Raw genomic sequence first — 16791 nt, 5'->3', positions numbered from 1 at the left:
ACGTTTTTCGTACGCCGTGTAGCGGCTGGATTATCCCATTAATATTTCGTAAAATAATAAACAAGGAAAAATCCCGCACCAAACTATACACACGTGTGCCGTGCAAAAATTGAAAGCCCGCGTCGAACGAAATAATAGCTCGTTTTCGACGGGGGTATTAACGCGCGTCGATTAAAATTTATATTCACTCGAGCGCGCGGAGTCTCTTTTATTTGCGCGCGAACGAGAACAGCGCACGGTAGATTCGAGAATTGAAAGAGAAAAAAGAGAGCATCGCGCAATTGGCATCGATTGTTCGCGGGACTCATCCACCTGCGCGCCAGGCAATGTAAATACGTGAAAACAGAGAGAAAAGTTCGATCGTTATATTCTCCGGCTCTTCGCGCATTATTATATACATGTGCCAATTGCTTCTGCTCCCCGAGGTGCACTGATTTATTTGTCGAGCGCATAATTAGTAAAAAAAAAAAAACAAAATAAACGTAATTGGGTTTATATTATTTCGAAAAACCACACACGTGCAATTATATTGTGTACGTTACAACGCGGCGTGTGTTTATGTATTTACGCGTGCGGACGCACACACGCATCATACTCGCGAAAGAGAGAGAGAGAAAGTAATGTCTCGAAGCAAATATTTGATGAAACTCACGCGAAGCTCGATCTCGCGCGTATACTATGTATACTCATTAAACGCTCCGATCGATCGACTTTTTGAGGAAATTTGCGATCTCGCGCGTAAACACGATTCACGAAATCAAAAAATCATATTTGACACGAAACGAATAGGTGACGGTCGTCGCTCGAGCACGTGCAAGAGGCCGAGCACCGGCAGCGTAGTATCCGGCCAGCAGCAGCAGCAGCAGCAACAATCGAATCGCTCGAGACGAGCCAGCAATGCAGCTCATCGTCGCGACTCGGTGCGGCCGACCCGCAGCCCGTCGTCCGGTCAACTGCTCACGCCCACGAGTCTCGAGGCTCTGCGGACGTTGCACGGCCAGAGTCAGAAGAAGAAGCACAGCCGACAGGAGGATTTGCTCGACGATCTGGAAAAGAATGAGGCGCGGGAGGAGGAGGACGAGAGATCGCCGAGGCAGCGACGCATCGCCTCGATACTCCTCGGCACGTTTCTCTTCATACTCGCGGCCTCGGTGCTGGCGGTGGTCGTCACGCTGACCCACAGCAGCTTTCATCAGCCGCCCATCGGCTCCAGGGAACTGCAGGAGCATCGGGCAAACGTAATTGTCTCTCTTTTCTCATCGCTCACTATATAACTTGGAGCGTGTATAACGACGAAACGCAATATCATCGCGTTACGTGATTTTATTGTAAACGCGTTTCGGACTTACGCGAGAGAGCTGCGAGATTCGATCGATCGTTTATTTATTATTATATATACGCACACGTGTGCACGTGTTGTCGTCGCTCGAGCGCCGCGTTAATCGCTGATTATAATTCACTTACTTGTAACGCCGCGCAGCGCGTTATTTTCAATCGATGCATCGCCCGATTACGGTGTATAACATTGTACACGCGCGCGAGTGAATGATTAGTTTTTTTTTTTTTTACAATTAGTTATAGGAGAGAGAGAAAAATAAAAAAACATACAAGGACTATATTTTTTCTCTACGTGTCCATAGAATTCGATGCAGGCGCACACATGGCCACCCTATGCGGAATTGCCCATACCCTCGACAGTATCGTATCAGATAATTTATACATACAAAAAAGTCTTCTTTCGATCACGATCAATGTGCAATGCACCGTGGAATGCGTGCAATTGATTCTTTTTTTTTCTAGCCATAAGCACTGTAAAAGTGTATAATACAATTTACGACTCTCTGTAGTGCGTTGACATATATAATAGAAACGAGATCATTATCATTCTGCAACATCACGTATAGCGTAGTCGAATCAAGGATAAAAAAACACACATTTGACACTTTATATATTAAAAAAATTCCATTGTTCATACCCTAGTGAAACTTCTAACGTTCTTAGGTAAGATCTCAGGTGAGATTTAGTGGCAAAATCTCAACTAAGAATCTGATTAAAATCAAAAGTACAAAAAGATTATGTTGGATTTTAAAATTCGTCAAATTTTCCAAGATGGGTAATCAATACTTGAAAATAATAATTATTTTTCATAATTATTTTATTTCAATGTGTTTCATTGAATGAAAAATTGGATTGAATAGGAAAAATTGATCAACAGATCTTGAAATTAAAATTAGAAAATGAGAATTAACTTTATTTTTCAATAACACATTGGATAGTACTTTGTCGGGTCAGATGCATGAAAACAGTAAAAAGGATTGTAATAAGATTGTACACCTTTGGCGAGGAGTATTTGACTCTTTCAAGTTGACTGGCATCAGATTTCAAATATTTGCATCATTCATTTGAATTCTATAAGTTTTTATTTAGTTCTTTGACCATTGGCCACAGTCGCAAACTTAAACTAAGTATCAAATCAAAATCAACTACTTGCCTGCCCAATGAATTACAATTGATTTATTCAACATGATTAAACGTTGATGATAGATTATCTTCACTTGTGTGTACAAGTAGCTCAAATTGGTCTGGAAAATTTAGCCTGAATTTGCAACTGTGGCCAATGATCCAAAAAACAATATGAAACCTCACAGAATTAAATTGACCGATGCCAACACTTGGAACCTGATAAAATTTAGCATGAAAATGTCAAATGCTTGGTATTAATCTCCTACAGTATTATGACAATCCATTCAATTGTTTTTATACATCTAACTTGAAAAAATATTTGTCTAGGGCCCATTGAAAAAAACTCGAAAGACTGTTTTTCAAATCTGTCACTACATTTTGGCTTTTCTATGGGTATAATTATAAATGACGTAAAATGACAAACATATTCAATCAAAGAACTCAAGGATGCCTACAAACACTAATTTTATTCAGCTCCTTCGGTAAGATTTGGCAGTAGATCTTACTTGAGATCTTACATAAAAACTACCATAAGATGTCACGTAATTTCTTTGTATGTGTTTGCAATGATAAAATGAAAAAAAAATGTAACTTGTATACACTCCAGGAAGAAATGTATTACTCTCCTCCCGGTACACGATGAGCTCTTTCCATAAAACCGTATCACGTATATACGTGTAAGTAGGAGCACATCTACTAAATAATTAAATGTTATAATTTACGCGTTTTTTAATAATAATAAATTTATAATTCATGATAATTGAATTTAAGTTACGATATCTGCTGAAGTTATTGGTCCAGTTATAATAATAAAATTGTTTATATTCATTAATATATTCACAAAGCTGTCAATAACCTAACTTGGTTTATTAAATTTGTGTATAATTTACATACTCAATTTCTTCTGGTCAAGGTTTGTCCATTCCAGAGGAAGTACCCTTTCTTGATGAAGTAGGATGTAGGATGAGTAGGCTTTTCATACTTATTTGGACTTGTTTCAAATGTCAGATTAATCGTTGCAATAATGAGGTGTCCGTTTAGATAATTTTATCACTGACAGCTGATGATTTACCAATTTATACCATAGATGTCTGATCTGATGATCTGCTGCGCTCATACAATTATCTAAATTTTGCACATGTTGTAAACACTACAGTGGCAATGGCAGTTCCACACATGCAAACTTCGTATTGCCGCATGAAACTCTATTGCTCAAGCACCTATTGCTCGCTTGCCTGCTCGAGATATCCATCATTTGATATTTTAAGGCGTTGTGTTTCCGAACTCAACTTTTGACTTGCCAACTTGACAACTTTTGAAACACTATATCTGAACACCAACAAAAAACTATGAAATGTACATAACAAGATTTGTACTTATTTCCATGCGTTTCTTGTATCGGTATTTGGTGTTGAATTTAAAAATCAACCTCGACCATGTAGTTCAAAATCGGGTAAAATGGGCAAAAAACAGCCAAAATCCCGGCTGTATACGCATTATGGGGTTCCATATTCTGAGCTCAGGTGGCGGTTGAACCATGTTTATTAGCCTATAAGTTGATAAATCGTGTAGTTTGGAATCGCAAAACATCATTTTTCCATTTTTGGCGCGTTGTAGAGTGAAAAAAGGCGAATTTGAGCAAAAAACAGCGAAAAAAATATTAATCGACGTTAAGGAGACAGAAAGAATCATTTGTACGCACCTGCCTTGAATAAGCTTTTATTTTATACATGAAACTAACAGAAAATCACTGTTACAAAGCGATTCTAGAAAAAAGCCTAAAAACGGCCAACCCTACTACTCACCCAGGCAGGCCTTTCAAGCACCAGCACTCAGTTAGCGTGTGTGCAACTGCCACTTCAACCAGCAAACGTAGGCATCAACTATTTCATTTTAGCATGGAGCGCAGTAAGGTCACCTAAGCCACCAGACTTATTGCCTCCAGTATTCATATCAGTAGGTTTAATAACTTCTCACCAGGTAATTTGCCAACTTTGTTATCAAAATAAAGATCTATCAAGAAAGGGTACTTCCTCTGGGATTGACAAACCTTGACCAGAAGAAATTGAGTATGTTAATTATACACAAATTTAATAAACCAAGTTAGATTATTGACATCTTTGTGAATATATTAATGAATGTAAACGATTTTAGTATTAAAACTGGACCAATAACTTGAGCAGATATCGTAACTGTTTGCATCAAATTTTTTGTTTTTTTCATAACATTTCAATTATTATAAATTGTAAATTTGACGCTTGTGATCAAGCTTTCTTCAAAAGCCTTTCTGCTTAATTTGAAATACTTAATTTTTTACTGTCACGCCTGAAACTTGATAATCATTTTGCAACATTGCAATAATATCAAGTTCTCTCAGCATTTTCATTTTTACTGATAATTTAGTTGTAGCATTCGATATCGATTAAAAGCTCCAGAATAACAAAATGATCTCAAATGTGAAAGAAACTCAATAATAAGTTGACAGTGCACGTGCTCTTTCTTTCTCTCTCTGTTTACACATTGAACCATCTGTTTCTGAAAGAAAACAAAACCATTGGATAATTCCATCATCCTCGTGCACAGCCGAGCTCGACGACGAAATTCCGACGTATTTTAACGATTCATACCTATATACCAGAGAGACAACTCTGCACTTGTACTACCTGCTATACATGTATACGCAATTCAAACAGCATCGAGCGTATTAAGCCGGAGCAGCATTAAACCCGCTCGCTCGCGCGCACACCCCGACTAATTTGCTCGACGTTGCTCAAAGTGCACGGACTGCACACACGCACAGCTATATGTATATATAGGTACGCGCATCTGAAGCCAATCGAGCAAAGTCTAGTAGCAGAGGTAGTATTGCAGTAGTTAGGCGTACAACCGAGTATACTCGAGCCCGGGTAAAATTTGCTGTATACACGACGAGATTCCTCTGGATTTCCTCGTTTGGTTACTCTGTACGGGTTAATTAAAGCTATACGCTCGTGTCGACGTTGATCCTTTGCCAAAACTTTCTATACGCTTATATGGTTGATTCTCCCGAAATCTGCTTTTTCGGGTATGGAAAACGAAAAAATGGTGAAAATTTTTTTGTCATATTGAACGGCGCGAACTAGTTTACCCTTTTTTAAACCATAAAATATGAATAATTATTGAATCTGGGGCTTTGAGATTTCGTTTTACGAAAACTATGTCCGATTTTATGCTTAAAATCGACTATTTTCGGTTACGGAGGTGACACACACGGAGGTGACAAATCGCTGCTTTGATCAACTATGTAAGAAAAATAAGAAACGCACAAAATTTTCCGCACAACCCGAAATTTGGTCATGAAAAACGAGTCTTTTGACGGGGCGAGCGGTTAAAAAGAATGATCATAGCTCGAGATATTCATGTCCACGGAGGTGACCGTTTTTTTGACACACGTGAATTTTTCAATAGAATAATTATCGCAGCATCGATAAAATGTAAAATTTGAACCCGCAACCTACACCAATCGAAAGCTGGGCTATAATACTTGACATTTACGTATCTAGCGACATCAAAAATGAGTTAGCGACCCAAAGCAGGCGGTATGTTTGAAATTATTCAGAAGCATGATTAAAATCCGAGACATTTTTCAATTGCGTGGGAAATTTTTTTAAAACATTTTTCAAAGCCCTATAATAGACTTAAACTTTACTCTGGATGTATAGAAGCTGGTCTCATAGTTATTATAGGGTCAGGTGCTAATGAGAATGCATGGTACATGCAAATAGAGTTGATTTTGAGATGTAGACATGCCACGGAGGTGACATTTGGCATGTATATCTTCACGGCAAATTTAACTGACCCTAAAAAATTGAAATATTTATGTCCTATCATGAAGAATACAACAATATTGAATGAATGACCGAGCCAGTTTTGGCTCATCTTTACTAGTTTAAGAATATGGCATAAAGACATGCAAAAAGCAGATTTCAGGAGAATCAACCATATATCTAACAATGTGCACGTTACAAAGTTTGTTGTACCCACGTTGTGTCTCGCGTGATATAATAAAAAGAAAAACATATCCTTTTCATGCGAATCGAGAGACAAAAAATGCATCACGTCATCCCTCTCGTCGACGTATACAGTGGCCGCGTGAAAATCGGCCTCGAGGCGGCGACGCGGTGCAGTGCTGCAACCGTTACACAAAAGCTGCCTCGTATAGCAGTAGTAGCAAGCAGTATAGGTACAGCACACAGCTCGTAAAAACGTCAAGAATAAACGCGCCAAGAAAAGAAGGTGTAGTAGTAGTAGTAGTAGTAGTAGTAGTCGAGCTTTTTTCAGCTCGAGCGCGCGGAAAACGGCAACGCGCGAGCGAGAAAGAAAACTGTAAATTTTAATACGGCTCTCTCTCAAAGAGCCATTGTATGCACGAGAAGCCTCTCGGTGATGCATTCGTTATTTCATTTTATTACTTTATTTTTTTTTCTTTCTCTCTTTTGCAAAACGTACACACGATAAATTACCTTTTCCGTCGACGACGTTGTTGCTCCGATCGTAGTTTTCGCTGCGCATCGCGTATAATTCACTGTCGTTACGAGGACTTGCAAAACTTTGTATCTCTTTTTCGATACGATAAAAAGCTCGTAATAATATAACTTTTTAAGACGTGTTTGAAAATTGGATTCATTTCCCTCAAAATGTCACAAGTCAAATGTGCAGCAGCAACAACCCCAGGTTTATATAGCTCTCCGGAAACTGTCCAAGCTGATTTACTCATGTATATAATAGAATGTGTTTGCTGTATAGTGGTGGTGGCAGCCGGTCAAGCTGCTTTGTGCAATGTTAAAGAGAAATGCGCACGATCCCCCTTTGACGGCGGAGCCTTCTATGACTTATTAAACGTCTATATATGCCATACCTATTTAGTATTGCGTGTAGAGGAGTTACCTCTGCATCTCTAAATGCGACAAATATAGATTACGATTTTACCTATTAAACAGTTAATTGTCAATATTCTCTCTTTAAAGAATCTACAATGAATCAATATTATTGTATAGAATTTTAGTTTGTAGTTTTTATTTGCAAAGCTAATCATAACATACTAATAGTGACTTATTAAACATACACAATTTCATCACTCTTTTGTTCTAATCGATAACACTTTGACACAGTAAAATGACGCAATAAGAAAAAAACCGAAACACTCTTTTTGTAAATTATTTCATCCATTTGTCTCGACTGTAACATAGTAACGTTATGTAATACAATATAACTGCACACACGAGTCACAATCTTACAACATCATCTCTCGGTAAATTGAGCCATAACGATTGATCGATCCTTTTTCTTTTTCTCTCTTTTTTTCCGGCATCCTCTGCTACAGTTCGCAAGGAGAACGAGGAGCTACTGAACTCGCTGAATCGGGATCACTCGGTACCTGTGAACGCGTCTACGACTACGACGACGACGACGACGCCTTGAAGCAGCAGTGGAAAATTAAAACGTCAGTCGACGTGAAAAGTACGCCGACTACTACGTGTCGTCGACTAAGGGTCGCACAGATGATAACGACAACAATGAACGTTGACTTACACCAGTGATCGTGGTGGTGTGCTCCAGCGCGCGAAAACACTGATCTTCTCGTGCATCGACATAATAATAACACGGTGTCGTGCACGACGTGCTTCCAAATCGAGCGCATCGTATAATATACCTACAAAACTTCTTCTCTCCATTTTTTCGTGTAAAGTGTGTGTGTGTGTGTGTGTGTGTGTGTGTGTGTAATGCGGTGCGGTGTTGGTTGCGCCGCATATATGTTCAATATTGTATATGTACCACGCTTGCTTTGTACAATGCGCCAAAAACTAAAAGGCCGCATGCTCTGCTGTCAACTATACGATGCTCCGTTACACCGGATGGATTGATCGATGTTACTTACTCAGCGTTATAATACATGTATCGGGTTAAGACAATAGCAAATGTGTATGTATGTAATGGTCGTTGCGGGTGCAGTGCAAAAACTCGATGTGTGTGTGTGTGTGTGTGTGTGTGTGTGTGTCCGTACTTGTCTATTACAGCGTGATTTATTATCGAGTGTGCTACTCGTGACGCGTTACGAAAATTGCCAGTAAGAGCTTGCATCAATTACGAAAGCAAAAGTAAAAGATAGAAAATAATAATTGATACACGATGTTGTGCTGTCGATGTTCGCGTGGGCGGCTCTGCGGATGCAGGTCGACGTTTACTTTTTTCTATACATTTTGAAAACTTCGATACGACAACAAGAAACAGCGGAGATAGATGTAATGCTACACGATGCAACGTTTTGTTATTTCAAAACTTCAATCTTATCGTCTTTGTCGTCGTCGAAGTCGCGCGTGAGCCGGGGGAGTGCACAAAAATATATATATGGGTCAAAATAATACTTTTTTACAAAACCGTGCGCACGTATGTCACCGATCTTGACGCGCTTTTGGTATGTTATAGTACATGGTAAAAAGGTCCCAAAAAAAAATTTTTAGACCCCCTCCCCCCTCCTACCCCCCACTTCCGGTATAAACGTCCATTTTCGATCTATATTTTTTCTGAGGACATGAAGCAAGTAAAAAATCTGAAAAAATTCATAAAAATACTTTTCCACAATCCAAACAACCTTGAATTTTTTCAGATTTTTTGAGTGCTTCAGGCCTTCAGATAAAATCATTGAAAATTTCAAAAATCGAGATACGGCGGTATGAGCCGATGTAGTACTCGGAAATTTTTTCAGTTATTTTTCGCATTAAAAAACATAACCTCAATTTTTTTCAGATTTTTTCAGATTACCTAACGCACCTTTTGAAGCCAAAAACCGATTTTTTTGACGAAAATAATTTTTTTAGGACAGTACGGAGCCTCGAAAAATCTGAAAAAAATTTTTTCTTGTTTTTTTCATCAAAATACGTAATCTCAAATTTTTTCAGATTTTTTAATTGAAGGCGATAGCTTCTAGGGCCGAAAAATGCTATTTTTAACAAAAAATGGTTCCTAGAACCCGATGGTTCCGGTGAAAAAATTTGAAAATATTTTTTTTGAATTCCTTGTCAAATTTTAATAAATTTTGACCGTTTCAAAAGTTCGATTGAAGCTTCCTAGCTCATTTTAGAGCAGGACAAAGATTAGTGCAAAATATCTGAAGACGTTTCTGAAGACATTAAGGAATGATAAAACTCGTTTGATGCTCTAAAATGAGCTAGGAAGCTTCAATCGAACTTTTGAAACGGTCAAAATTTATTAAAATTTGACAAGGAATTCAAAAAAAATATTTTCAAATTTTTTCACCGGAACCATCGGGTTCTAGGAACCATTTTTTGTTAAAAATAGCATTTTTCGGCCCTAGAAGCTATCGCCTTCAATTAAAAAATCTGAAAAAATTTGAGATTACGTATTTTGATGAAAAAAACAAGAAAAAATTTTTTTCAGATTTTTCGAGGCTCCGTACTGTCCTAAAAAAATTATTTTCGTCAAAAAAATCGGTTTTTGGCTTCAAAAGGTGCGTTAGGTAATCTGAAAAAATCTGAAAAAAATTGAGGTTATGTTTTTTAATGCGAAAAATAACTGAAAAAATTTCCGAGTACTACATCGGCTCATACCGCCGTATCTCGATTTTTGAAATTTTCAATAATTTTTTCTGAAGGCCTGAAGCACTCAAAAAATCTGAAAAAATTCAAGGTTGTTTGGATTGTGGAAAAGTATTTTTATGAATTTTTTCAGATTTTTTACTTGCTTCATGTCCTCAGAAAAAATATAGATCGAAAATGGACGTTTATACCGGAAGTGGGGGGTAGGAGGGGGGAGGGGGTCTAAAAATTTTTTTTTGGGACCTTTTTACCATGTACTATAACATACCAAAAGCGCGTCAAGATCGGTGACATACGTGCGCACGGTTTTGTAAAAAAGTATTATTTTGACCCATATCCATTATATATACCGCGTATAGCAGCTCTCAGCTCGGTGAAAACGGAGAAACATGTTTTCCTCGGATACGGCGCGAACACGTGTATTACGTATGCATGTATGCGTATGCGTGTGTGTGTGTGTGTTATACATGTGCGACGCGCGGCGCAGAGCAGTACTCATATTGCGACCTGAATTTTTCAATCTATGTCAATAAGCACTCGCAAAAAAAAATCTTTTCTTCGCGCGGCTAACGTACACCGCTCGTTATATATTACTTATATTATATGTACGAGATACGCGGCTTGCCCCTTGATTAATTTTTTTTCTCCTATTCTTACGTTCGCGCGTGTGGTGGGCTCTTTGTTATACCGATCGAACTGATGATCGTTGAAAGTCGCGTTAATTAAAATGAAAAATAGTAAAATAGTAGAGACGACGACGGCATTAATACGGTATCGTTAACTACTTGCACGCGAATCATCATATCCGTATTAAATCGCGAGTCAATACCGCGTATTACGTGGAAAATTGTTTTCCAAGCTCGATTGCTTATAATCTCTCTCTCATCTTCGACTTTGTTGATCGACGAAAAAGAAAGACGACTATATACCGTATGCACAATAATGTGTGTGTGTGTGATGATTGTAAGCGAGTGTACCTGTGCGGTTAGAGTGAGTGAGTGAGAGAGAGAGAAAAGAAAACTACGAGCTATGTCAGTGTCAATTTCCGTTTGATATCGCGACGCGCGCGGCCTCTCGTACATACGCCACGTAAAAGCGAAGAATCGCATTTCACTCTGCGTATACACTTTGTATGCATCGTATACGCGTGTTTTTCGCGATCGATACGATGACGCCAAGTGCGTAACCCGAAAAAGAGCATATGACGATTGATTTTTATTTTTTAGCAAAAAAGAAAAACAATGAGCGATTGATTAAATTCTGTGCCGAGTACCTGCGTTGAACCATATAAAAAAAAGTTAATTTCTCCGCACGTATCCGATTCCAAAGTCGTATAATAGAGAGAAAAAAAAATTGTTCATTGTGTATCCCGTCGCTGCCCGAATGAGTGTGATATATAAAAGAATATATATACGCAAGCGAATGAGGCACCGCACGTCGAAGTTCTATAGAGTCCGATGATTGGAAAAGGAAGAAAAAGAAGAATATTACATAAAAATTCGAAGGAGTTATTACTAAAAATAAATAAATAAACGAAGCCTACATGGAATACCGAGTCAATGACAAATCGGAGCGCTCGCGTTTATAAATATAAAAAAATTGCATTATGTACAAACAATTATAAATATAAAAAGAAAAAATATTATTAACTATAAACGGCATCGTGTTTATATTATTACATTACATGTATAATTGTATCAATTAATCGACTAAACCCCCTCAATTTGATAACGAGCTCGCGGCTGCGGCTATTAATATATTAATAAATAAATAAAAAAAAGTGAGAGAGATCCGCAAGCAACTGATATATAAATCCGATGGTAATAATAATGATCGGAGTCGCGCAACGCGGATTCTATGCCAATGTGTAAGATACAAATGACTCGAGGATTTTTTTTTCTCTCGTTCTCCTCTGCTCTCTCTCTCTCTGTCTTTTGCTGTGTGTGTGTGTGTCTTCTTTTTCCGTTGTGTATACGAGCGCGGATAGATGATATCGCGGGGCTCACGCACACGTATGTATACGTAATAATATAAATTCATAGGCGCGTTCGTATTGTATACCCACAAGTTTTATCGAGAACAATTGAATTTTTTGATACACGCGCGTTCGATCGCTTAATAAGTGCGCGGAATACAAGACAACGAATGTACTCGAATGCGCAAATTGTGTCGTTTTCGCGCAGCTGTAATCACATACGGCTTTTTATCCTTGGCTGAATTTTCACGATTTTGAAAAATTAATAATATCCAAACTTACGGGTGTCTATTTGCGCCTGACGAAATTATCCCCGACAATTACGTCGCAGCGGCACTTCAGACGCGAGAGATCGTCAATTTTATCGACGAAATAATATATAATGCAATGACAACAACAGCGACGATCGAATCGATCGAATCGATCGGCGGCGAGATCGGTGGCGAGTGAATTGTATCGAGGATCTCCGCACCGTGCCAATCTTGATTGTTACAACGAGCAAATGTAAACTGTTCATAAGCACGCGACCGAGAGATGACGATGAGTCGCGAATTATTCAACGATATGTAAAGAGAGTATTATTACTTATAATGAAAAAAAAAAGAGAGAAGCAAGAAGAAAAACAATAATGACGAAATATTCGTATAAAAATTTTAAATTGAAATCGAGATGTATCGAATGCGATAATGTGTGCGAGGAGAGCGAGCGATTGTTGTTTTTTTCGCGGAGTGCGAAGGAAAATATATTATACCCGCGAGAGTGTGAGTAAATTGAGAAATCAATTTTAACATATATTATAATATGTCGAACTGTTATCATTGTATAGATGAATTGTAAACTAAAAATAAAAAAAAAGAGTATGTATTGACATTTGATGAGAAAAGAAAAATACACGTGTTGACATGATTATTTAATTTTCTGATTGAATTCACACGCATTTTCAAGTTCAAAGAACCAAACCGAGAGCTGCTCCTATATACGCGCGCGTGTAATAATTGTCGAAATCAATATCGATGAATCTTCCAGAACACACAATACACGCGAGGAAAAACGTCATCCCATATGTGTTCTTTCCGTTTATTTTTCGTTCAATTAGTCGCAATTCGTATAACAGCAGCACACACACACGCGGGTGCGCTGCGTATTGTTCGCCTTTTTTTTTAATATCTTGTTGTTTCCCATTTTGAATTCGTAATTAAATTTTTATAAATAGCTCTTGATACAACGATAGTCTGCAAAAATTCGTATGCAGGAAAGTCCCAGGTTTTTTTGCCGAAGAAAAATCCGTGGAAGGGGGTTTTTCTGCAATTTTCTCGAATGCCCATATTTACCCAAGCACTGGTTTTATTATAACAAATATTTAATCAGAGATAAAGTCGGATTATCGCCGTATCGGCTTGTGAATGCTCGCATGCACTTGTGCGATTTGCAAAAAAAAAGTTTGTATATGGTGCAATAAAAGTTTGCTAAATATAGCCACTTCTGCTTGACCATTATTATTCATATGATAATTCCAACTCGCTGCAGTCACGTGATTCATATCGTATCGATGCAGAAATTCTAATTAATTTCGATAAGTGATTGGGAGAGACATTTAATAAATGAAGTAGTAGGCGGTTTCATGGATACAATTTTACTGCCGAGCAATGTCAGCATCTTTTTTTTTCTTTCTTTATTTGTTTACTAAAATTATCGTTAAGAGTATAATCAGTCTCACATTGATCGATGTCGCAGATTTGTATTTCATTGCTCGCCTCACGATGATGATATATATATACAGAAATCACAATCTATTACTGCAGCGACGCAACGAGCAAGAGAAGAAAAAAATGAAATATCAATTCGGACATCATGAATTACTAAACGTATGTAATATAAAAAAAAAAAAGAAACAATAAAAACGAAGTGTGTCAGATTTATACAATTGATCGGGGTATATCGTTTCGCTATAAAAATGAGTGTACGTATTACAATATATAGCTTACAGCTTATATAAAATATACAATCGTTCGTTCGTAACGTGCATAGACTCGGGAAGCGCAATTAATTAGACGTCTTGGAGATTCTTAACTGCTATTGAGAAAAAAAACTTACTTACGGCTCTGTAACGACGTACGCGCGGGGGAGGGCCCTATACATAATACACGAGAGAAATTTTACTTTCAAAAATCATGCGCGCAATCGTTCACGCGATCGTGCTGATCTGCATCTCGTTGCACTTCTTCCTCTTGGGCCGGCCGCGGCGACAGTTGAGCTCCTCCTGTATCTCGAGCAGCGACTTGCCCTTGGTCTCGGGCACGGCGAACACGATGAAGCCGATGCCCACGAAGCAGGTGGCGGCGAACCAGGCGAACGACGCGTAGACGCCGCACGAGTCGCTGATCACCTGGTACATCTTGGACACGACGAAGGCCAGCAGGGAGGCCCAGAGATTGGCCAGCGAGACGGCGAAACCCTTGACGTTGGTCGGGAAGAGCTCGCCGAGCATCATGTAGGGCAGTGGGCTCAGGCCCAGGGCGATGATGAGCTCGTAGCAGATGATCGAGGTGACGAGGATCCAGCCGTAGCCCGTCATGTCCCAGCCCAGCGAGTCCTTGAGGTAGTAGAAGGTGCCGCTGATGCTGAGCACGACCCCGGCGAGAAAAGTGGTGATGAGCAGCAGCGGCTTTCGGCCCACTCGGTCGACCACCGCCGCAGCCGCGAGACCGCCGACCAGCTGCATGCAGCTCAAAACGATGACGGCCACGCCCGCCGAGAGGCCCGGCTCGGACTCGGTCTTGCCGTTGTCGAATATCTGCTGGGTGTACGACTCGATGGCGGCTATGCCGCTGAACTGGAGTATCACCTGGAGGCCGAACGAGACGAAGACGGCCCGACGATTGCCCCGGGTGTTGAAGAGGTCCCAGATCTGGCCGCGATCGCTCAGGTCGCGTATCACCGTCTTCTGCATCTGGTCCATGTCCTCCTCGAGGTCGTCCTTGCTCATGTACCGCTTGAGGCTGGTCAGGCTTCGCTCGGCGTCGCGCCTTCTGTTCTTGATTATCAGGTAGTACGGGGACTCGGGCATCCAGATGAAGGTGGCGAGGAACACGATGGGTATGACGATGCAGCTGTAGGCCAGCCACTCGTAGCTGACGAAGGGCCCGATCGCGTGGGCGTACAGCTCGCCGAAGGTCACCATCAGCTTGATGAAGCTGCCCAGCGAGCCGCGGATGTTCTTGTCCGCGATCTCGCCGATGTACATGGGACAGACGACGTAGACGACGCCCTGGCCCAGGCCGCTGATGAAGCGCGACGCGTACAGCGCGTAGGGACTCCAGGCGAAGATGATCAGCAGCCAGCCGACCGTGAGCGGCAGCCCGGCCAGGAGCAGGCTGGCCTTGCGACCGATCGAGTCGACCATGAAGGCGGCCACGACGTTACCGGGAATCGAGCCGAGCAGGTAGAACGAGGCGATCCACGAGGCGTCGTTCGAGGTGATCGGCAGGTGCGAGGAGGCCTCCTGAAGGCTCGGCAGGGTCGGCGACGTCCAGCCGATGTGTGAGCCGGCCACGGCCAGGGACATGGTCGCTGGATGGGTGACGATTATTTTTTTTTTTTGTTTTGTTATTTACGTTGCGAAGATGGAGGAGAGAGAGAGGAGAGAGAAGATGCGTGAAAAAGAAAAAATTTGGCGAATCAACTTACCGGTTATAGCTGCCAGATACTGTGGCCATTGTTTCGTGCGTGGCTTGTTTTCCATATCCCGAAAAAACTCTTAGGATCTAAAACTACTACCGACTTCTGCAACTATACTGTTCAAGGTTTTAATTGTCTTGCAATTTTTTGCCCTTTTTTTTCAAAATCCTTTTTATGGATGACAGGCCATCTTGAAATCACTCCGTAATCATAAAGTGCAGAAATCAGAAAATGAATACACTGTCACACGACATTCGGGCACACCGTTCGAAATTATTAGCGTCGATCGTCGGCACACGTCTCCTCTCTGGATCCTCGATCACAATATCCCAACGAATTTAAAAAAAAATCAAATCGGGATCGATAAAATACAGCAGCAGCAGCAGCAACCCACGATATACGCGCGACGCTCGAGGAATGGAAAGTATCGATGCGCCTGTAGTCGGCTTTATAAAGCCCGAGAGCCGTTTATCAGTCAAACTAACTTATCGTCTTGGAGAATCTTCTCGGTTATACGGCACGCACACACTTGTATACGCGTACGTAAACGTACGTATACGCATTGTATTCTGCTGCTGTAAGCGCGTGCGTTTCCCTCCTTGGCCATACATTACTTCTTACCGATCATCGCTCGGAGCTGCTCGAGGCTCTCCGCGCAGACGAGCGCCGAGCTTTCGAACTGTAGCAGCAGCAGCAGCAGCTATGAAGCGCGTGGAAACTCTCCCACCATCCCCCTTATATATATAGTACATATATATAACTTCTCGAATCGCTTAAACTTCGGCGTGTGTGTATATTTACGCACTTGTACCTGCCGCGGTGTGTTTACTTCATTTCCGCGTGTATATGTATAGCAGCAGCCGAGTAATATTATGTGTGCAAGACGAGGTAAATTGCTTCAAAGTTAACGATCAAGTTTTCAAGCTTTACGCAGTCGATATTCGACGTATCCTAATTAGTTTCAATGATCATCGATTAAATTCGTAAATTATGACACGAAACGAGTTGACTTTGAGGTAGATCGCCTCTTTTTTGCGCCTTGACACAATGACGACGACGACGACGACCGAGGAGTTCCAG

The 16791-nt window shown here is 40.4% G+C and overlaps 2 protein-coding genes across 4 annotated transcripts in view; one reads left to right on the top strand and one right to left on the bottom strand.

The window, feature by feature from the left end:
• The window catches only part of LOC106657162 (AF4/FMR2 family member 4-like), a 30501-nt gene extending 21655 nt beyond the window's left edge, over window positions 1-8846 (top strand). For 2 of the 3 annotated variants that reach the window (XM_014378517.2, XM_014378518.2), the window contains exons 3-5: window positions 790-1238; window positions 3071-3140; window positions 7826-7869. In XM_014378517.2, coding sequence (XP_014234003.1) covers window positions 790-1238; window positions 3071-3106 — 485 coding nt within the window. In that variant the 3' untranslated portion in view covers window positions 3107-3140; window positions 7826-7869. Of the gene's footprint in view, window positions 1-789; window positions 1239-3070; window positions 3141-7825 lie in introns of all 3 variants that reach the window. The other variant, XM_014378516.2, reaches the window with a different exon arrangement.
• Window positions 8847-13656: 4810 nt separating this feature from the next.
• LOC106657175 (facilitated trehalose transporter Tret1-like) lies at window positions 13657-16369 on the bottom strand. Its single transcript, XM_014378546.2, has 2 exons — window positions 15721-16369; window positions 13657-15603 (listed from the first exon to the last, which is right to left on the bottom strand). The coding sequence occupies exons 1-2, from the start codon at window positions 15773-15775 to the stop codon at window positions 14219-14221; spliced, it is 1440 nt and encodes a 479-aa protein (XP_014234032.1). The 5' UTR covers window positions 15776-16369; the 3' UTR covers window positions 13657-14218.
• Between the last annotated feature and the right edge of the window lie 422 nt (window positions 16370-16791).

This window comes from Trichogramma pretiosum, unplaced genomic scaffold (assembly GCF_000599845.2).
Source record: "Trichogramma pretiosum strain Unisexual culture from Peru unplaced genomic scaffold, Tpre_2.0 scaffold145, whole genome shotgun sequence".
Lineage (NCBI taxonomy): Eukaryota > Metazoa > Arthropoda > Insecta > Hymenoptera > Trichogrammatidae > Trichogramma > Trichogramma pretiosum.
The sequence above is the reverse complement of the archived record's forward strand: the minus strand, read 5'-3'. Positions and strand labels throughout refer to the sequence as shown.

Bases quoted from the DNA above. Each gene is read 5' to 3' on its own strand.
- LOC106657175 (XM_014378546.2), bottom strand. From the start codon at position 15,775: ATGGAAAACAAGCCACGCACGAAACAATGGCCACAGTATCTGGCAGCT. The intron at 15,604-15,720 runs GTAAGTTGATTC...TCACCCATCCAG, and splicing joins GTATCTGGCAGCTATAACCG to CGACCATGTCCCTGGCCGTG.